Source organism: Xiphias gladius, chromosome 21, assembly GCF_016859285.1.
Source record: "Xiphias gladius isolate SHS-SW01 ecotype Sanya breed wild chromosome 21, ASM1685928v1, whole genome shotgun sequence".
Classification (NCBI taxonomy): Eukaryota; Metazoa; Chordata; class Actinopteri; order Istiophoriformes; family Xiphiidae; genus Xiphias; species Xiphias gladius.
Genome location: NC_053420.1, coordinates 18,543,912 through 18,567,796, shown reverse-complemented (window position 1 = coordinate 18,567,796; position 23,885 = coordinate 18,543,912). Strand labels below are relative to the sequence as shown.

Here is a 23,885-nt window from a genome sequence, read left to right as displayed (position 1 = left end):
GATTTTTTTCCTGCTCCTGGTTGAGACTTGCCTGTTCCACTCCTAGAATAGCCCCCATTTCTTTTCTCTGCCCCACACAATCACATATTTTTGCCCTCCACCTTCTTGATCCAGTTACTTCCTACCCAGAGTTCAGCCTGGCCGGCACAACCATTCCAGCTAAGGGGGAGGAGGACTTCCTCACACTGGCCACCTCCCGGCTCAGCCGCAAGAAACGTGTCATCGGGGCTGGAGTTGGCGTGGCCATGGTCCTGGTCCTGCTGGTGGCCATTCCCCTATTGGTCCACACCACCAAAGGAGGAGGGTCCGGAGGAGGGGGCACACATTACGAGATGCTCGGGAGCTGCAAGATGGTGTGTGACACTTTCACCCCCCCACAGGGAGAGCTGACAGCTGTCTCCCCTCAGCCCCCAGACTTCCCAAACCGCAGGGGGAAACAAGGGTTTAGGGGGAGCCCTGGACTTCCTGGTCCTCCAGGTCCTAAAGGGCCCCCTGGAGAGCCCGGCAAGCCTGGCCCACCTGGTCCACCAGGGCCTGGACCTGGTGGCTACGGCCCCTCTTTCTACAGTCCCAAAATCGCCTTCTATGCTGGCCTCCGGAAACAGCACGAAGGGAGTGAAATACTGAAGTTTGATGATGTTGTGACCAATGTAGGGAACTACTACGAGCCGAGTACCGGCAAGTTCACCTGCCCTCTGCCAGGTATCTACTACTTCACCTACCATGTCTTGATGAGAGGTGGCGATGGGACGAGCATGTGGGCTGACCTGAAGAAGAACGGACAGGTGAGTGTGGGTTTAGGTGGATGTGATCATGTGTCTGAAGTGTCTCTCTGAAGTTGTGACCTGAGTGTTTAGCCTTCTGAAACAAACCCTCAGTCTGCAACTATTAACCAACCAAAAATATATTGGTAAAAATCTTTTGTACAGTTTATGTACAGAGTTTGATCCAGTATTACTTTGTGTCACCAGTGGACACAGTTAAAGTAGCAATTTAATATTAAATCTAGTACAATATACAGCATACAGGATAACAAGAAGTCATCCGAATTAAATTACAAAATATCCAGATTGTAACCAGGGGCATAGCAAAAAAATCTGGACCCCGTACATATGCAGTCTCACTTTGCCCAACGTAAAGGGAGCCAGAGTATTAAAGCTGAATCCTGCTATCACTCTCAAATTTATTGACTGATCTTGATACAGCTAGTCATGTTAAATAATTACTCAGTCTGAGCTATTAAACTTTTCTGATTCTGCTGAAGGTTTATTCCCATCAGTAAAACTCATCATAGTAAACTGATCATGTTTCAAAACTTATTACTTGAGAAACATTATGTTTCACAAAGTTCTTAAAATCATAATAATTCAAAATAATATTGTACAATACTTAATAATAATGCACAATAAGACCGACTACTTTATGATAGTGTTGCAAATCTCCTCTTAGTGTAAACTAATGAAAATGACTGTCTGAAATGCATTTTAGACTGCACTTTCTCAGCTCTGCTTGTATGACATCCGAAAATTAAGGCAGGATGAAAGTAGAAACAGAGGAAGGACTAAGAAGTGCTTTACATGGAAAACCAAAACTTTAATTAATTGTACAACTGGCAAACAAAGGGAGAAGGGGCGAGAGAGAGATTGACAGCCAAGCGATCAAGAGGATAACAGTCTTCCACGTCTCGGTGGAACAAAGCCAAAATGCAACAGCTGGCTACTGTCCTCTGAGAAACTCTGACTTTAACACTGATAAATAAACAAGTACAATTGCTTGGAAAAAGCCTTGAAGGCTTCCTCAACAGAACCCTCCCTCTGTTGAGGAACTCTGATTCCGACATGTGTGCTGCAGAACAGAAGAGTGACATCCGTGGGATTACCAGGGCGAGGAAAAAACATGCTTTGAATTGTTACAAGCCAAGTCAAACTGAACTGAGTGTTTGATGGTACAACAGTGATTTCTCTACACATAATTTACATGGTACATGAACTGACAGCAATATGCTGCTGAGCAGACCATCACCCTGCTGGGCTGCTGTTCACTGATACGCTTTACTGAATCTCCATCTTAAATGACTTAAATACAGTATCTGGACCAGTAGGAATATGGCAGGCGAGTAACTGAACAGTTTGCATGGCAACCTTTTTCTCTAATTCTATGCGAAAAAGCACAGGTACAATTTGTTCCTTAGTATGTGTAATACGCATTATACTAATTTTTTTGGCATTTTGTTTTTATTTGACAGTCTAGAGGTAAGAGACACAAAATGTGTGACATGGAACCAAAGTCCCCAACTCGAATTGAACCTTGGATGTTGAGATTACATGGTATGAGTCTTAACCATCATGCTACCAGAGCGCCCTTGTCTGTGTTTTAATGTGGGCTTTTTCATGTTATATTCAGTTTTTGAATGCCTAATTCCCTGAACTCCTTGGCACTTCCCCTTTCTAATCCTACTGTTGGCTCAGCTTCACACTGTGCCCTGGCCAACCAGTAGGAGTCACTATTGCACCTGGCCTTGTCGACTTTCCCACCATTCATTGCAGTGCAACAACGCAAAGGTGTCACCAACAACAACGCACCGCTAATCATACAGTACATCATTGGGCCTGCAGCTGGTAATCAAACTCGGGATCACTGCAGTGATGGACTGGAGCTTTACCCCTGCACCACCCATGCACAGCAGGTCCATTTGTTTGGTAGTTAGCTACATATCTCAAAACCTCTCGACAGATGTCAGTAAAATTTGGTTGAAGGTTTGCAGTGGGCCAAGAAAGAACCCATTAATATTTGGTGCAGATCCTCTCTTTTTTTCTGAACATTTCTTAGCATTGCCAGATTTCAAGAGCATTTATGTTATTTTTATATGAACCACTAAATGTATGAAAAAATCTAGCCAACAGTATGATTGTTACCATGATTATACCATGATTGTCTATCATAAAGTGTATTTTGTGAGGATTTGGATCCAGATGCAGATTACAAATTAAGGCAGCAACTAATGACCATTTTCATTATTCATAAATCTACCAATTAGTTTCTCGATGAATTGATTAAACTTTTAGTCTATGAAATGTTTAAAAAAATATATTTATTGAAAAAATGCTCATCAGGGTCCACAGTGACATCTTGGAAATGCTTGTTTTATTTGGCCAACAGTCCAAAACCCAATAATAATGTAATACAAAGAAAAGCAGCAAGTCCTCACATTTGCAAACGCTTGAAAAATGACTGAGACGATTCATCTATTATTAAAATAGTTAATAAATTTAGAAAGCACATCTCTACCAAGGCTGTGCAATCCACCAAATTAATGATAAAATCTGCATCAAAGTACATATATTTTTACAATGAAAAATATGCTATATTTCATGAGTAAAACAAGGAAAATATGCAAAATCCCCTGTCTGGATATGCTTTTAAATGTCTCTCTGCACCAAAGATAGGCATTTTTTCTCACTGGAATGTGTCATAATGTTTTTGAGATGCACTGCTGTGCCCCAAATACATACATCATTACATTTTAGATCTTTTATGTGACTGATCAAGTCCATAAAAATAGTTTTTCCGCATTTCATTGATTTGACGGGATGTGCATAAAGTGCAGAGTAAAGTGGACAGACAGTTAAATGCCAGCTATAATTGGGGGACTTGGTTTGTTGCGTGCCTTCATAGACATTGTCATTCCTGTCTTCTCCTGCTGTTAAATCTTTCATAGCCTTTAGATGAGTTCTTCTACCCCCACCTGTGCCCCTCGTTTACACACACACACACACACACACACACACCCACACTCACACACACACAGACACACGCTTGCTCTACTATATTCGTGGGGATCCGTCATTGACATAATGGATTCCCTAGCCCCTTACCCTAACCTTAACCAGAATAACTGAATGCCTAACCCCAACCCCTTAATCTAACCCTAACCTAAACCTAATTCTAACTGCAATGCTAAAACCAAGTCTTAACCCTCACTCAGCCATTTATTCGTGTGGACTTCCGGTTTTTGGACCCCACGGATTTAGTAAAACAAGCCCCCACACACACACACACACACACACACACACACACACACACACACACACACACACACTTTGCACTTTTACCGTCCACACTGGCTATTGACTCGTTCCCCATTAATTGTCTTTTCCATCAACTAAATTATTCAACCCAATTCAACGCTGATCTTGTCCTCACAGTTTCATTGCACTCGCTGTTTTTTTCCGTGAATACACAAATGCTCATTGAGCAGAGTGAACCAGCTAGGTCAATGAGAAAAACTGTGAAAATAATATTGAAAAAGTTTGTCAATTGAGAGACTGTAAGACAGCAAATTACTCCTATATCATTATTACTGTAACAATCTTTCTGAATAGGTATTCTGTTCACGTAGCTTTACCAGACACTTATTAAAGCAATAGTCGTACATTTTGGAAAATAAGCTTATTTACTTTCTTGCCAAAAGTTAGACAAGAAGATTGATCCCACTCTAATGTCTGACTGGAAAATATTAAGATGGAAACAGTAGCCAATTATCTTAGCTTAGCATAAAGACTGGCAGCAGGGGGAAACAGCTAGCCTGACTCAGTTTAAAAGTAACAAAATTCACATAGCACTGATATACATAACATACATGAACATATATCCATAGCCATATATATGTGTGTGTATATATATATATATATATATATATCACTAACTTAAAATACTAATTACTGTGTTAGTACCCACTTCGTTTGTTTAATCCGCACAAAAACCAAAGTGTAAAGACGACAATTTGACGTTTTAGGTGGGGTTATGTGCAGAGCTATTATGCTAAGCTAACAGGCGGCAGGCTCCAGCTACATAGTCACTGTAAGAATGGCATTGAAAGTGAATGAGCTTTTTTTTTTCCAAAATGTGGATCTGGTCCTTTGAAGTCTGTTATGTCTGTCTATAATGTTTCGCAGCATGGGTAGGTGTGTGTGTATGTGTGTGTGTGTGTGTGTGTGTGTGTGTGTGTATACAAGTATTGTCAGAAAGACAGGACATAGACAAGTGGGCTGACAGAGAGAGAGAGAGAGAGAGAGAGAGAGAGAGATGGATGGCTATTCACAGGAGAATGGACTGTGGACAGCAAGGAAAAAAAGGCAACGTATACCGTCCCCTGTCCTCATTGAAGGGAGGAGCTGAGAAGAGGGGATAAAGATATGTAATCAGATGCACGACTGGCATATATGAAACAAATCAGACATCTCAGGCTCTCATGTAGCCAGCTGATCGTTTGGCTAATGAAACATGTAGTGGGTGTGCAAGTTTACATCAAGTTTGCAGAGCTGAATCACTCAATTTAAGGAATCCTCTTCACTCCTAGCGTCCCATAACTCATCAAAAGATTGGTGTTGAGGTAGATGACCTTTTCAATGGATATATAATTCACCACCGATATGTACTTTGCCCTTTAGAGTGATGAGCATAGAGTGGGAGTATGAATATTTATAGCTGGTCCAATATGGGTGAATCTGGTTTGGTCAGTTGTTTGGTCTGTGGTGCCCATACATGCACACACATCCACACACAGACACTGTAGTTTTGATGACATCAGTGTCGTATTTGCATTTCAGCATCTCATCTATTGACACTCATCAATTAACCTCACTATGTGGCAGTGGCATTAGGTTGGATCTGACCTACCGGAGGATGAGACTGGTGGACAAAGCAGTGTCTTATTAAAGCCCAACAAAATGCTCTGACATGTGGATCAGCCCTAACGATGTAAGGTGTAAAGGTTACAGGGAAAGATGAATTAAAAGTGGAGAATCAATCTTTGAATTAAAGGTGCATTAAATGTACACAGGTTGGAAAAACAGAAGGGTAGGTTCTGATAAAGGTGCAGTGCATTGGTTGTTTTTTATTATAGTGTATCGGTTAATATATTATTAAAACCGAGCCAGCAAGATAATATATATATAGCCTGGCTTTCAAGCAAGAAACAGCTAAGACAATGTTGTGCAAACAAATCATTTTCATTGTGATTGCCATGAAAGCTCTACAAATCATGTTTTTTTTTGTAACTCTAACTGAAACCCAAGATTTATGTGTTGACATAAAATAATAACTAATGAGATCTATGAGCTAATTAGATAATTAAATAGAGCATTTCAGTGTTGTGGTGATGACAAGCTTGGACTGAATTAGACTAAAAAATTTGGCCCATCTCCAGTAGGTAGGTGTGATGTGGCTACTGTGAGAGATGGAAGCTGCTAATTACAGTATGTCAGGCAAGGTGTCAATATGGGTCTCATGTGGCATTTCATTAGACAGTTTCAAATTTATCTTATACTGGCACTTTGGGGGCAATTTTTTTCCCTCCCTTGCAGTTGTGTGTGTTTGTAGAATAATTCATACTCAATACTCATACTAATTTTTTGTGAGTTGCATTGCTGTAGTGTCAGACACGATGAACTAACATTATAATGGGGAACATTTTTTGATAAAGAATAAAGGTCCATCCTTTCAGACAGCATTTCATGTAGAGCAAATAGAAAGAATCCTCTATACCCTGCAGCTTGCTTTTTTCTCTGTCTCCACTAACACACACATTTATGTGTATGTTCATGCACACAGCCATTATTTGACTATATGTTTCTGTTATAATGGCCTCAGCCATTATATTCTACAGTCTAAAGGGTTTTGGCTGGTTGTTACAGTGTTTTGTCATGCCTTTGTTGTGCTTTCCTTTAGCCTCCCCATTATATCATTATTTCTCCTCATCAAGGAAGCTGGATTTTGTCTCTCTTCTTGACAGAAGTGTTTCACAGTGTTAACTAGTGGCCGAACTAACATGAATAATGCTGAAACGTACATTGGAATATAAAAATTTTGAAGAGTATGTATATCAGAATTAGATGGATATTAACTCCTGATCTGTGACACATTTTATATGATGAATGATGATGTCACTTTTGAGTACTGCCGTTTGCGTCCTCGCATTCTGTGCATCCACAGCAGGTGCATGTATGCACAATTTGTAAAACACACACCGATTTATTATGAGACAGTCAACAATACGTAATGAAGGAATAGTATAATTCAACTTCAAAGCTGAAGCTTTGCTCGTGCTGATGCTCTGCAGGTAGACTGTCCACAGAACCCATTTATATCCAATTAAGGTATCTCCTCTACCCTCAAAGGTTTCAGTGTAGAGCCAATTAGAGACTTTCTAATCAACATCTTGACACCTTGGGTCTTGAGTGTCATGGCAAAATATTCGCATTTAGTATGCCAATTAGTGTGTGAGTCTGCAGTGCAGGAGAAGGGTTACATGTCGACCAGCGTATAGAAACAGGATACCTCAGGCTGGTACACATGGATGGAGGCAGAGAGAACACAGCAGCTTTTACAAAAAGGGCCATTTCAATTGCCCTTCTTCTCTCTCCCAGTTCACCCTTAGAGGTCCCTCAGGTAAGTTTAAGAGAGCCCCGTCTCAATCGCCTCGCTCCGCTCTGAGAGGTCTGTACATCACAGAGAATGAATCCTGTCAGTTTTATTACCAGAGGATCAAGTCACCACTGTGAAACAAAACAAAACTGAAAAAACAACACACTGCTTGGACAGCCCACCTCCCCAACCTCAATTATACTCCTCCCCCCTCCTCTGAAATAGGCATGCTTGATCAGTTTGTTATGGAACAGGCTCCCTCCCCATTACTCAAAGCCCATCTCAACTCTGGCTTCCTTTACTCGAATCCTGTGCTTAGACTGTTAAAGTGAATGCAGCTGCTCGCCCATCTGTGTGTCCTTATCCAAATTTCTGCTTTCACACCCTCCTTTTCACTACGTATCCTTCTTTTCTCCTTACTCCATGCCGTCCTTCCATCAGTTTTACCTGAGACAGAGCTCACATATAAACATTATGAACAGTCAATTTGATATTGGGTGTATATAGACAGAAATGATGAAGATCTTTGGCTAAATACATTTGAAATACAGTATGTCAGCCCTTAAATATGTCACACAAATCAGTGGCACAGAACTTAAAACGAGGATTTTCTTGAGCATTTAACAGTCAGTGAATTATTTGTATGCTTTCAATTTCCCCACTCTCTATTTCTCTCTCTCCCACCTTTCTCTGTCTCTGTTTCCCCATTTAATGTTTCCTTCCTAATGAAAAGTGGAGGCAGTGTAATTTTCTCTATTGTCCCGTGGGTCTCCCTTCTCCCCAGCAGCAGCAGATCGAGTCAGAACAACATTGGGCCAACAGAAAGAAATTCACTCCCTTGTCGCTATCAATCTCTGTCACTGTTGACAATAATCCTGATTTGCCTTTCCCTCTTGTTTTCACTCCCAAAGCCCCAGCGCCTCCTGCCCACTTTAAGGAAACAAGGTTTCCCTGTAATTGTTACTGACAGCTGAACCTGAAGATTCCTCTGAGCTGGTTTCAGTGTCACGGCGGTCTGCAATGTGACCAGCCCAGTCTGGTCCATGAAATTACAGTATTTTTCACAGAGGTGGAGGAAGCATTCAGGTCCTGAAATCAAGTCAAAGTACTGAAAAAGTAAAAGTCCTACTAAAGTGAAAGCATATGTTTGTTATCAGTACGCATAGAAGGAGCAAGTTAGGTTCTCTCACCATTTTTCTGTTGTTATGGACTTTAAAAATGAAGGAAACACCTTGAAAGTAATTATTACATTAACTGACTTTTCCTATTTTTTAACATAAGATCAAATTGTCTGATTTTACCGTGAATGTACTTAAAGTATCACAGTGAAACTAATTGATCTACAGAAAAATTGCCCCCATTATTGATATGTTATTATATGTTAGATTACATTCATACTGATGCATCAATGCATAAGAAGCATTTTACTGTTGCTGGTCAAGGAAGAACTAATTTTATTTCAACATATGGAATTCTTTATCTGGAAAGTTACTTTTAATTACAGTTGTCAGATAAATTTAGCACAGTATAAGGTGCAATATTTACCTTTGAAATGTAGATAAGCAGAAGTAGAACTTATCATACAATCAAAATACTCAAGGATATGTAGCTAAAGATTACAATATTTGAGTGAAAAAGGGACTTTTGTTCCTCTTTACAGTATGATGATAATAATAATCATCATCATCATCATCATCATCATCATCATCATCATTAGCGCATAGGAAGCATTTCACTGTTGTATCTGGTTTATTTCATCATATGTTTTTTTTTTTAATGTAAAATCTTAACCTGAAAAGTTACTACAGCTGACAGATAAATGTAGTGGATGTCATGAAATATTTAATATGAACAAATAGTTTAACGTCAAGATTTAGTCACTGTAAATTATGTGCATGTCTTTTTCTCTTCATTTTTCTTTTACTGCGAATGCCTCAGATGACATTTAATTCAAGACTATACTTAATAATATTGATGATGACTGTTATAATATTTAAAATGTCACACTAAAATATGTGAAGAAAATGTAAAAAATAGCAAACCTGTCCACTGGGTTTTTTTGTATATATATCGGAGGGTAATGCAGCCATGAATGAATCATATACATAACACATTAAATGTCAGCATCTCCACACTGTCAGATTCAAGGCTAAGTAAACTTGTGTGCTCTTCATAAGGAAGTCAAGCATAAAAAGCCATAAATAACATTTTGTCCTTTGGGCTGGCAAATATAATTAGCTGATGTTCATGTTTAAAAGGCCATTTCAATGATATGGTGTGAATATCACTTTTATTATGACCCTCAAATGGGGGGGGGGGTTAGTTAGGCAGAACCCAGTAGAGTAATGAGCTATTATAAAATGAAGGCTTGTAATATTGTTGTCCGTGCACATAGAGAGAGGTAAAACAGTTTTGATTGTAATCCAGTACTGTACTTGTAGCAAGTTGCAGCAGCCTGTCAGCTTCTAACTCAGCTGAAAATATTGTCAGGGGAATCATGCTGTTCAACCATGTAGACAGATGTTGGATGTACAAGATGTCAGAATCGCTATACTGTTATATTTTTCCTAAAACCTATTAGTTCTCCTCAGGGGAGCTCTTCAGTCCCTTCAGTGCAAAGCAGTCTAACAGTATAAAATAACAAAATGTCTTATATGCTGCATGGTTTTTCTCAGGTGTTCACTTGAGATTCATAAAAAAACAAAGAGAAAAGAGAACTGCTCTTATCGAAATATAGAAAGAGCTGGACTGTGTGTGTGTGTGTGTGTATGTGTGTGCAGGATCTTATCCTGACCTCCTGCTAGTATTTCATGGACCCATTTGACCACTCTAGCCTATCCTGTGCCCCCATTTATTGTGATTGTATGGAGTTATTGAGGAGTTGGACCTATTAGGCGGGGAGCTGCCATGGCTGTCCAACTACCAATTACTGTAGCCTGCAGCCATGTATAGCCTGCACTGACGCATCTGGAAGTAGGGAGGGGTGAGGGATGCTACGGGGAGGGGATGGGGAAGGAGGCAGAGAGGGGTCGGGGGTTGAGGGGGGTCCTCATGAGACCTGCCACAGCAGCACGCCGTTAATCAATCCGATTTAGACCGGACAGGTACACACTTAGTCGCTGTGCCGGCCAACACTGCCACGGTGGGGGAGAGAAAATGTGTGCGTGACCTGCATCTCATTGGAGTGTAAGGGCACGAAAAGATGGATAGATGGGTGCAGAATGAAGAGCTAGAGATGGGATGGCGATTGGGAGAGGGATGATGGAAGGGGTGTGAGGTGGGGTTGGAGAGACAACAATTAATGGAGTGATGTGAGTTGAATTAAAACAAAGGAAATGTATTGATTCATATCTGTCGTAAGGAGGGGAATAAAAATGTTCACCTTTCTATATGGAAGAAATACTTGTACGGAGACATATAGTGAGTCAAATTGATAATTGAAATGTGCAAAAAAAAAAAAAAAACACATTATTGAGTGGAGGATGAGGAGAAATGGGTAGTTTAGTCTTATTTGATTTGTCTTAGCGATCACAAGGGAGTCAGGGAGGCTTGATGACTGATGGAGATGATGGACCATATCCTTAGTCAGACCCAGACCCATAGCAGGAGACGAAGATGGAGTGAGGGTATCGGATTTGCATTCATTAATATGTATGCGCTTGTATACTTTATTTTCCACTATTAAATGGATCGTCTGCTTAAAGAGTTGGTTACCTACCCAACGATGTGCAAGTGCAATTTATTATACAGAGATTTGCTTGCTGGATACGAAAACGACTAAGGACTTTTCTACTTAGTGTTGGAGTGGAAGAAATAACAGAAACACCTAACAACATAATGAATAAGGATGTCCTATTCTCCATCCAATCAGCTGTTTTCCCAGCTTGAAATGTGTTTAACTAAATCCTGGGATACTGGACTGTTTATCTAGAAAAATAACTCCAATTACAGGAGAAGGGAAATAACATGACATTAAATCTGATACTTGTGTTGGGTTCTGCACGTGTTTTACTTCATTGTGGTCGTAATGAAAATTCTTCTTAATTGCAACATGTATGGGAGGATTATTCTCGGAATATTGGGGAGTTATTGAATCAGCGCTCAGTGGTATGATATTTGCTGTCTGGCATGTAAACATGTATAGTAATTGTCAGATGTAACAAGTTCCTTTTAAATGGCTGGTCATACCATTACAGACTCAACATCGTATCTAATCAGAATAGGTTTCTCCCAACATAAACCTGCCCTAAAGCGGATAAAAAGGTGAAGAATGACTCATCAGACCATATTGCTTTTGAAAATTGTAGTCCTCACAAGATTGGCAGCCATTAGTGCTAGTTTTATGACACTCATAATGTCAAGGCCTTGTTGTAACTTTGTTGTAGGGGTGTTGATTAGATTGTTTGGTAATTTTGAGGCCTCAGCAATGTGTTGTTCATCATTTTCCATGTCTAGCATTCAATATATTTGTTTTTTCAATTTAAAAATATTTCAGTTTGTTTGACTAAATTTCATGCGATTCTGCTTCTTTGGAACTCTTAGTTTTCGCTTGTTTCTTTGAAAACACAGATATAAAGGTGATATTTGTCAAACCTGTTTTGAATGCTAATTAGAATTCAGCTTTACATGAGCCACTTAGTCCCCTCCCTTGAATGTGAATTTAGTTTCTTCAAATTTATAGCAGTTATAATCAATATCTTTATAATAACAGTGGATCAAATGTCTATACAGTCCTGGTTACATTATCGGCACCCCTGAATTTTAAGTACAGAATTTAGAATATCCTCAGACATAAATGCAAATTAGCCAATTTTGTCAAATCAAAATATTTAATAAAATGTCAAAGGTTACTGAACAAGAGAAAATAAAAAACAAAACTTGCATAATAGTGAAATAATACAAACACAAAATGTGCCCCAGACACAATTATTGGCACCCTTCACTAATATTTGGTTGTAGAACCTTTGGCAACAATGGCAGCAACATTTCTTGTGGCCATCTAGATGCTTCTTGCACCTGTCTGCACGTAGTTTCTGCCACTCTTCCATTGCTATGCTTTCAAGCTCTTTTAAGTTTGCAGGAGTCCTTTTTGAAATGGCAGATTTCAGCTCTCTCAAATGTTTTACTTGGGATTTAAGTCAGGACTAATTGCTGGCCAGTTTAAAACAGTCCATCTTTTCCTCTTCAATCTTTATTTTGTGCTGTCGTGCTGTGGGTCGTTGTCCCGCTTAAAGACCCAACACCTTCACGTCAAACCTAGTTTTCTCACACTGGGTCACACTTTTTAGTCTAAAATGCCTTGGTGATCTTCTGATTTCATAATTTCTTGGATGCGTTCAATGCTTCCAGTCCCAGAGGTAGCAAAGCAGCCCCACAGCATGAGAGAACCTCTACCATGTTTTAATGTAGGTAGGGTCTTCTTTTCCTTATGGGCTTCATTTCGTCACCTATAAACAAACTGATACACTGCATTCCCAAAGAGCTCTACTTTGGTTTCATCTGTCCATAGAGAATTACCACAGAAAGACTGTGGCTTATCAATTAAAGTTTTTGCAAACATGAGTCTTGTCTGTTTGTGTCTTTCTTTCAATAGTGGTGCCCTTCTTGGCCTTCACCCATGGAGCCCACTTGGTGTAGTGCTCAGTGCATGGTATGGGCTGAAACCACCACTCAAGATTGCTCCAGGTCTGCCTGAAGCATCTTAACAGTTTTATGACTGTGAAACTTCCTGATAACATTAACATTACAACTCCGGAATTATTCTGTTTTCTGATAATAGTATTTCTGATACTCTCAGACAGTTCTCTTGTCTTAAGGAAACTGGAAACAATCGGCCCCTTTTTATGCAGTAAAACCATAATTCATTGGTTAATTCAGGTCATTTGACCACTGAAAATTAAGTACAGGTGAATTTAATTTGTTTTTTATTTTGTTTGAGGAACTAATTCAAATTCATCAAAAGGGTGCCAATAATTGTGTCAAGCGTGCATTTTATGTAAATGCATATTTGTTGTTTTTGTTGTTCAGTAATTTTGGATGATTTACTAAATATTCTGATTATACAAAATTGGTTAATTAGCATTTTTTCTGAAGATACTCTAAATTCTGTACTTAAAATTCAGGGGTACCAATAATTTCAACCAGTAATGTATGTAATGTGAAAGGGGTCACTCCCATAAACCCACGAAGAATTATCTCCAGACTCTGCTCTCTGGTTTTTAATTGTCATTAAACCCAAAGAAGAAGAAGAAGAGCAAGGATGGAGGTACAAATGCAAAGTGCAATGGTCAGTTGTGTAATTTTATGAATTCGTCGGGTGTTACTCAGGATCTGTCGATGTAAAGTTGTAGAGCTGGCCTACATAGAGCAAGGTTACCGAATCGCACTCCAAGCTTAACTCAAAAGTTGGTAGCCCTGACCACTTATACCGCTTGCAAAGCTGAATACCAGTCACATAATAACCAAAAACTACCTGAAACACTAAAAACGAATGGCCAAAATTTGTCAGAAACTGTGAGTACCTAATGATGTTGATGAGCAGTGGTGGCAGTTCAGCTACAACAAACAAATGTCCATATATCAGCAGTCAGTATGCGTATGTGTCTACATTCATTCTGTTTGTTGTAATAACTTAGCAAATGAACTTAAGTCCCTGATTCCACCCTTGCAGTAACTATCAGGCTCTTCTCTACAACAGGTGGATCAGGTATGAGAGTAACAATCCTCTGGAAAAACTGATAGCAACTAAGGAAGGTTGTGCTGTCAGATGGAGTTTGAGGCCAAAGATCACTGCACATCTCATCTATCTACCCAGTGGACAGGAAGGTGTCTGTACTGATGACATTAGACCAACATCAAAGAATGAAATAGGAAATAAAATTGCACTGGTTACACCCAAATAAAGTGAACAGACTGGTTGTGGATGGTAGGTTGGGATAAGACAGAAAAGATAAACCTATTAAAATCATCAGCCTATGCATATAAAACATGTCAGATGGTCACTGGTTTACATTATACTTGCTTTCTTCACACGGAACATAGATGTCCATATTTCTGTGGTAGTCACTGCTTTACTTAGATGACCGTGGTGAAACACCTCTCCTATGCAGATGATGTAATTGGTGTTTTGGGGCTATAAGAGAGGAGCAGGGATTTAAATAAGAGAAGAGTGGCTTGTGGGAACAGATATTTGTAGAGACACGTGGGTGAGACCGATAAATCAGTTTGCCCTTAATGAAATATTGGAAACTCACCAATGGAAATCTTTCCTCTCCAATAAACAGTAATGGATGTTCATATCACCATGATCACAGACACATGAAAGCTATTTGAAAAAACCTTTGATGAATTTTTTTCTTTTATTTATTTATATGAGTTCAATTTTTATTGCTAAATTCAGTAAGTATGTAAGTTCAAAGTACAACTTACATTAAATATCTATATATCTATATCTATGCATTATCCTGCCATGAAGAGGCATTATGAACAAAAAGCATATTTTTTCAGTTGAGTTTAGTTAAATGGTTCAGGACCATTCCGAGATAAAGTTCAAGGACATATAATGAAAAAGTATGTGCCATATTTGCCAGGGCAAACCTGCAGTGTGATTAGCAGGTGTTCAGTTTGACTTGCAGCCATGTTGGAGGACAATCGTTCAGATACATATAGTTTTAAAAAATCGTGCCACCACCACAAATTTAAAAATCAGACACTGCCTCCTCTTCCTTCCCTCTCCGACCTTATCAAACCTCAGTTTCTTCCTCTGTCTCCCATTTCTGTAATATGTGCAGAAGCTCTAATGTTGCTACAAAATTTTTATTCAAAACTCTGCTAAAGGTAGATGAATTACACAATATTTTTATCAATATGATACAAAGTCTGTACTACTGAAGAAGTTTTCCACTCCGTCTAGACTAATGCTCAAACAGAAGGATCAAGTCCCTGTCTAATAGGTATGCAATTTTTAGATTTAAAGATATTTAATATCAGCACAGCATATGGGATGCCCCTTGGGCTTAGGGTTTAAGATGCCAGGGTAAGACCATAAGCCACAGTGCTCAAGCAACTTCAACACGGGCCACAAAAACTGTTCAAAACACACTCATGACATCAATTATCTGCTTTCCCTGTTGAAATTCCTTTTCTACTTAAATATTTACTTCCGTCTTAGCAGCCTATAAACATTTTTCTTGTTTGTATCTCAGGTGAGGGCCAGTGCGATCGCTCAAGATGCAGATCAAAACTACGACTATGCTTCCAACAGTGTCATCCTGCACCTGGACGTGGGGGACGAAGTGTGTGTACAGCTGGACGGCGGCAAAGTTCATGGGGGAAACACCAATAAATACAGCACCTTCTCTGGCTTCCTCATCTACCCCGACTGACAGTATACTCACGTTTATATACTCCCTCGCTCTGTAATCAGGCAAAAAGTTTCCTCTCCATTCTGCATCTAACATGCCATGCTTCCATAATGTAATTTGTCATTTCAATGCTGTTCAGTACACAAAATTTAAAATAACATGATCACAGTTAACAAATAGAGTTTGGACAGAATTTGTGTAAAAATGAATATAGTACTGTATATACTACAAGTTAACCTGTACTTCTGATACACACACTTGTGTAATCTGTGCCATGTACAGTATGTTTAAGCATGGTTAAAACACACGATTAACATCTGTTCACATGCACACATTCGCTTGTACACGCACACACAGGCGTGAACACCTGAACTGAACTTCTCCTATCAGTTGTTACACTGAGACATGATGACCATTTCAGCCACCAGTCTGGAATCGACTGAAATGATCTCTGAATGTAGACTGTAAATCGAAGTGTGTGTATTTGGCTGCAGCCCCTCACCTTCACTCTGAGATGGATTTTCAATATGGCCATAGACACCAAATGAGAAAAGTCATGAATTATTGATTGCAGCTGATAATACAGCCAAAACCATGATCATTATCCAGTGTGCTGTATATCTGTGTTCATGCGTGTGTGCAAGCATTTGTGTGTGTTTACTCTTCCATTTGTGTTGAGGCGTGAAAAGCATCATGTTGCTGTTAGTTTGACTTGCACAGTCTCTGACTCCTGTTTGGGGGCGCGGGGGTGTCAAGTTGTCGGTAACAGTCCCTTAACACACACAGTATATCGATATTGAGGCTTAGCTTTGAGATTTCTCCTGAGCCAGAGCTTATGACAGAGTCTCATCATGTTCTGCTGATGAGCTGAGGCTTCCTCTGCAGCCTCACCTGTTCAGTCCCAGTCAAACCCGACATCCATAGTGGGTAGTATGGTGAATAAGACTTTAAAAAATGGTTTGACATTTTGGGAAATAGGCTCAGTTGCTTTCTTGCCAAGAGTGAGATGAGAAGGTTTATACCACTCTCATATATTTATCTTAAGGGCTGGGTTATACTAGAAATCTTTGCAAAGCTTGCTAGTCATGGCATATAGTAAAGATGTATGTCGGATTGGCGGTTTTAGAAAGTTATAGGCGTGGGGGAAGGGGTTTTCCGAAGCTATTCGACCATCCAAGAAGTTCTGAAAGTTCTGGCACTGGAAGCAACTTTAAGCAAGTTCATTAGTGACCTTTAAAGGTCACTAATGAACATACATACCTTGTTTGCACAAGAATTTGTGGTTTTGCAGGCAGGCAGGTTTTCTTACCTATTGTCAAAAAGACCAGGAAAATGAACATCAATGCTAGACTCAGGAGGCCCTATAGGCCTTTTAAGACCAGATTTAGGCAGCCTTATAGGCCTCTAAAATGGAGAACGCCATGCTGTAGCCCGGTCAAGATGGAAAAACAGGACCACAAGAGCCCAAAAGATGACACCACAGACAAGGAGAAAGAACCCCAACACGCCTTCTTTACTGCAGGTAATCCAGAATAACAGAGAACCTGACTCGGTTGTTGACTGTTTCACCTGCATGTCAAAGATACCTGACCTATCAACCACCAGAAGAGATCCAAAACCACCAGGGAAAGAACAGCATCAAGACCACAACAGTAAGAGGAAATGGAGGTTAAACAGAATGATGATTTAATGAGCTGAAAGTAAGGGACACAATCCACTGAATGAGAATATAGCCATGGATTTGATTATCATCTTAAAAGTAATATAATGAAATGATTATGTTGAGGATTGCTTTACAGATATGTTATAATAATCAAAGAGAATAAATACAGTAGGTAGGGATAAAGATATAAATAAAGAATGAGGACACAAATAATTCTGGAAATTGTTGATTAATGTTTGATGAAGAGTTATTTGTTTTTAATCCAATGTAAGTGTGTAATGGTAAGATGGGGAAGTGAAAGCACTGTGGAAAGTACTGGAGAGGCTTAGCAGACACAGATGGCTGAGAAAGTGAGAAGTGCCTCGATCAAAATTGGATGTTTGGTCAGCAACAACTGGCAAAACACCGGTTAATGACCTAGCATTACCTGAGCACTTGGTACATGACCTGACCAAAGGTAGAGGACGTACAAAAGTTGCTAATGTTTGTGTCACATAGCCACTCACACGTATCACAAACCAGATCACGCCATCTATCGCTATACCAGGTCCATTTGGTAACTACAAATGATCTAATGTAGGATGTCCATATAGGGAAAGTAAAAATGGTATAAAAACCCTAGGTTTTAGAGAAGCATAAGAGCGCTCATCGACTGCCTAGGGACACTGCGTCGCTTTAAGGTAAGCACCTCAACGAGGGAAAGACTGCCAAAGAGACAGAATTGTGGCGGTAGCCCAGATGGGCTTGAGCCAAGATGCCCTGATAGACCAGAGGGCCTCAGCTATGGGACTTCGGCAGCAGCTGAAGATCCTTTTGATTTCATACGACATCTGGAAGAGCTGATAGTGAGATTTTGAGATTTTTGGCTTATTTCTTTGTTCAGCCTCACTTCACAGAATCCAAGGAGGTTGTGAGTAGAACAGCTAGAATATATAAAAAAGGAAAGAGTAAATTTGTTTAAAAGAAATTGTTATATTTCTGCATTTATAATCTTTGAAACAATTTTTACTGTTTATTGCTGTTAGCTTCTGCCAGTATAAAATAAAGGACTTTATCTGCATTTAAAGGAAAGGTTTCCTAGCTTTATTACAACTTACTTAAGGGTTTCGTAAAAGTTCGAGTAGTTCCAGTAGCCTCTCCTTGGTGATGTACAAGTACAGGTTGTGTGTGAGTAGGTCAGGTCCATAGATGAAAGCTCTTGTCGGTTGGTCTAGACTGATAAATTAACATTACCCTAACAGCAAAAATATATTTGCAGCTTAAACGATATCCAGCAAGTACAACAACTGTTGCATTTAAGAAGGGAGCTGTCAAGAGCCAAAGTGTTTCCATGGAGTATTCTTAGGTCAGGCCAGTAAGAGCGCTACTGAAAAAAGGTAGAGGGGAAGGCGTTGAAGGGAAGACAGTTAGCAGCTCTCCTTTGAGTCAGCCTCTATTTTATGTGATTATATTCATGTTCAGGTGTTCAGTCAGACAGGTTAATCTTTTTACACTTTAATGTGATGGCTGAACAGGACTCCTCTACTGGAGTGCCTGGGTAACACTATGGACAGAGTCGGACTAGCTGTTTCCCCCTGTTTCTAGTCTTTATGCTAAACCAAGCTTCTGGCTACAGCTTCATATTTACCGTACAGACATGAGAATGGTATTAATCTTCTGATCTAACTCTCTGCAAGAAAACAATTAAGCCTATTTCCCAAAATGTCAAATTATTCCTTTAATTATACTGTTAATGTACCAATGTGAAGATGTTTTTGAAATGCAGGTGACTGTTGTTAGTTTTACTGCCATATGCCATACCTATAGATTTTCTGTGCCTTAAACTCTATTTTATTTCTATTTTTTATGCATGAGACAATGTCCCTTGTTTAATCCAAGCTATATGAACAAACTGATCCATGTGATACAAACAGCAATCTGCCGAGGATTTCTGATGAAAACCTTTCAAATGCAGGGAGTCCATGCAAATGCTGTTACTCACTTAATGAAATGCAGACTGTGAATCTTTGTATATTACTGGAGGTAACTCATTGCTGTAAATAAAAGCCCCCAGAATGGAGACCGAGGTTCATTCTGTATGGTGGGAAACATCTGTGGGAATAAACAACAGAAGCATGTCACTGTGTTTTTCCAAATTTGCAACCAGAAAAATTTAAATAACATGATTATTATATTAAACAATTCTATTTTATTCTTGATATTATGCTTAGACGGGTTAAATGTAATAACTCCTTTGAACACATCTATTGTAGCTGTAGAAGAAGAGAGCATCTTTTTGGCCCAACAATGCACTATTTTAAAATGCGTGGCAGAGACTTTATTGTCCTGAGTAGCACAGAACCAGCCCCGAGGCCTGATCGCTTGACTGTACCCTGATGAGATTTGGATGTGAATTTTCTGATGAACTCGTCATTCTTGTGCTGTGATTTTAAAAACATCCTGACGTTGTGTATTATACACAGACATTCCTCGTGAGTGGCTTTACATAACCTCTGTGCCATGCTGCATCCGACTGTGTGTGTTTTCTGGTGCTGTTACCTTTGTTCACGAGCAGTGTGATTTCATTGTTGTCATTGTACTTTGCAAGCTGAGTTGTGTGTATTTGTTATGTATGAAATCAGCATAGATTTTTCTCTGCCCTTGGAGACCACGAAACACAATAAAAAAACAAAATTCAGGATTATTTGCTGTCACTGAGTCAGAGTAAAGCCAGCGCTTTCTTAAGTCTTCCTTTTGTCCTTTATTCTCTCCTTGTACATTACAGTAAAATCATGGACTCAGCAGGCGTTGACATCTGTTGTGATACGTACAAACAAGAACCATGACCTACCTGCTATATCGTAGTGTTGCTCCACTGATAAAAATAATACACTCATTGGCTACCTTATAAGGTATAGCTTTACAATCTAATGCAATCCAATACAAAGCTTCTGCCAAAATGAAGTCTAATTTTGTGATGGCTATAATGTTCACATCTTGTGACACTGTCATAGAGTTGTTAATTCAATCAAATGGTCTCACACTGAGGTCATAGTTAGTTCTGGTGTCGTACTGAACTGCATTACTGTATGTTCAGAGGTATTTCTAATAGTCTTCTATTCTGGTTGCTTTATGTGTTTTTATGTCAAACTGGGCGCTAGAATGAAAATGAAAAGTAAAAACGTAAATTGACACGCTTACTGAAACATCATATCCCAAAGTAAGAATTGGTTGGTCTGATCATGAATCACTCACAGTCATTCCCTATACTGACATAATGCTCTGTGAAGCTGTAGTCACAGGTGGCGCAGGTGTAGCTTGAGCTAAAAACTCACATAAGCATATTAACATGCTCAGAATGACAATTGCAACATGCTGATTTAAAGCAGGTATAATATTCACCAAGTTAATCTTAGTTGAGAAGATAGCGTGATATAACCGATTAGCTCTTAACCCAGACTACAGCCATTAGTTGTTTTGCAGGTATTTGGCCATAAACTACTACTAATTAAATTTTGGCAAAACTCATTGCAATTACTCCAGTATTAACATTAACATCCAGTGTTAAGATATTCAAATCTGGACCAAAGTGGTGTAGCGGTCAACAGACCGACATTGCCATCCACAGAGCCACACGTGGCTAGCGTGGCTAATAATTTACACAGATCTGCTGGCATTGTGAGAGTTTGTAAAGTTCCCCAGATATATTAACAATAACTGTTGGCAATCTTGTTTTTATCAATGTGAGTAAGTATCTAATTCCTTATGCCAAAACAAAAACTGGAGTATTTTGGAGAGATTTAATGTGGCTTATCTTTAGAGAAGTGGAGCCTGTGTATAATTATAAATTGCATCAAACAATACCTTGTGACTTTGTGGACACCATCTCCCTTTTTGAGGTCTCTGACTTCATAATCAAAGGTTTGGTTGTCTAAATACAGCTTCAGAGTTGAACACAAATACTCATTGGACAACTGCATACTGAACTACAGTGATCAATTAGAATTTGGGCTACAGCAACCCGTTTTGAAGGTAGTGTTTCTATAATAAGACTTGTTTCTGCACCTGATGCAGCTTCTACCCTCTGCAAAGCCATCCTGTGAAAATGAAACACTGGCTAAAGGCAGTTCTCACCTCACCAGAATAAAAACAAGGAGATGGATCTTTAATTAAAGGTGAGAGGTAATACTAACCTGGATGAGGAGGTTCTTGTTGAATGTGGTGCAAAAGAGAGGTTTGGGAAATGTTGAACTTGGGTGGGGGGGGGGCCAGTTGTATCTCAGCAGTGGCCCCCCCCCCCCCGAGTCCCAACGCTCCCTCCTCTCAAATTCCAGCGTTAAGTTAATTGGACAGGGAGAGAGGGCTGAGGAGGGAAGCGTTCAGCCCCATTAGCAATCCCCCCGTGGAAGGCTGAGCCGAGAGGATCACAGACTCACAAATAGGAGGATTAAAATAATCAATAGGCTTCTCTCCTTCAGCACAGACGAGTGCACCACACATACACACACACACACAATGTTACTTAGATATGCACACACATGCTCATGAGCAAATACAAATACACAGACAGTCTGAGGAATTCTAGCTCAAGGAGCACTACTCTCTTCAGTGTTGTCTCTGGACTTTCACAGAGTAGCCGGGGTCATGTAAGATTCACACACACACACACACACACACACACACACACACACACACACACACACACACACACACACACACACACACACACACACACACACACACACACACAAACACACATTACACCTATTCTCTGTTAATGAAGGTTAATTTAGACTCTGACTAAATGAGGACCAGTAAAAAGGTCACAGACATGGAAATAGTCTGATGTGTCTATATTTTGCTCAGTTATTTCTGTACTTTTATGTCTGCTGAATTTCCCATTTTTATTACTTACTTAAAGTCTTATAGGGGTGTGGGTAACAAAAATGCTGTAGTCCTTGGATATTTGAATTTACGGAATGTAATTTCTACAGGCCAGGGACTGTTTGTGTTGAGGTGGTTATTTTCTTTTTGTACAATTTTTTGTCGTATATATTTTACATATATTTACTCAATGGGAGCTTTGACTTTTGCTGTGATATTTATATAATATTATAGGATGCATTAAATTATATTTTCGGGCATATTTATACAAAACTAAGTCCGTGATGGAGCATGCACTAATGGCTTAGATCTGTCATTTACTTAATCGGTTGCAGTAACTGGAAACTAAGCACTATATATATATATATATATATATAAAAACAAGTGCTTCCCAGTCAGAAATCAAGTTATTTCTGCAAGAAAATCTCAAAATATTTTACACAATAGAGAACAAATCATTGAACTACAATCCTTACAACCCTTCCCAACTTTTTCCCATACGACCCTTTTAAACTGCATAGTTACAATCCCTTAAGACATATTGCACAAATCAGTGAACTTAGTGCAGTTTCTAACGCTGATTCAATTAGTCAATTAATTGATTAGTTGATCATGAGAAAAATAATCAGCAACTATTTTGATAATCAATTTCATACTTATTTTTCAAGCAAAAATTCTCAATAGAGAGTATTTGTTGATTTTTTTTTGTCAGAAATCGGTGCAAACTGAATATCTCTGGGTGTTGGGCTTTTGGTGGAACAAAGCAAGACGATTGAAAAAGTCACTGTTGTTGTTGAAAATGTTTTCATGGGTATTTTTCACTATTGTCTGACAACCAACCACTTAAACAAAGAATTGATTAATAGAAAAAATAATCAGCAGATTAATCAACAATGAAAATAACTGTTAGTTGCAGCCCTAGCAACTTCAGCGAAGAGTGATTTTTCAATTTCAGATTGTGTCGTGAATATTTTTGGAGGCCTGTAGAAAAAGCTTTCAAATATTTAACAAAAAAAAAAAGTATTTAGGTAAAAGTAGAAAAAAAATTCACATATTTTTTTGTTGCAGTCCTATGTAGTTTTCGTGTTTCTTTTCCTATTAGTCATTTCACGGCCCCTAAGATTTAACTTGTGCTCCCTTGGAGGGGTCCTGATCCCCAGGTCAAGAACCACTGCCTTAAACAGTGACGTTCACACGAGGCAATCATCCTTACCCTTTTTTGATAAATTGCCCTTTAAAAATGGCCAATAAGAACTTGTTTTCCTTACAAATTGCCCATATTTATCACCAGGCTGTATAGGGAAATTAGTTTCATTTAGCCAGAAATTCATAACAAACAACTTTTAGGACCAGAGGTTAAATTGGGATTAGAAAAGGCATTAATTTCTCACTGTCCTCCTGCTGTTACACCCTGACTCTCCTGAATGAATAGGTTTTAAAGAGCCTTCATAGGTCAGGTCTCATGCAATCAAGATAATTAATTGATAGCTGGCCCAGTAGACACTAGATACCTGATTAATATGAATGGTTATCACATGGATTATTAAAACCACATTTTAACTAAATACAGT

At 39.2% G+C, this 23,885-nt stretch overlaps 1 protein-coding gene across 1 annotated transcript; it reads left to right on the top strand.

Annotated features, from left to right (window-relative positions):
• The first annotated feature begins 224 nt into the window (after window positions 1–224).
• On the top strand, window positions 225–15,809 carry LOC120783064 (complement C1q-like protein 4). The gene is made up of 2 exons (XM_040115760.1): window positions 225–785; window positions 15,630–15,809. Exons 1-2 carry the CDS (start codon window positions 246–248, stop codon window positions 15,807–15,809), a joined length of 720 nt encoding a protein of 239 aa, XP_039971694.1. The 5' UTR covers window positions 225–245.
• Window positions 15,810–23,885: the final 8,076 nt, after the last annotated feature.

Bases quoted from the DNA above. Each gene is read 5' to 3' on its own strand.
- LOC120783064 (XM_040115760.1), top strand. From the start codon at position 246: ATGGTCCTGGTCCTGCTGGTGGCCATTCCCCTATTGGTCCACACCACC. The intron at 786-15,629 runs GTGAGTGTGGGT...TTTGTATCTCAG, and splicing joins ACCTGAAGAAGAACGGACAG to GTGAGGGCCAGTGCGATCGC.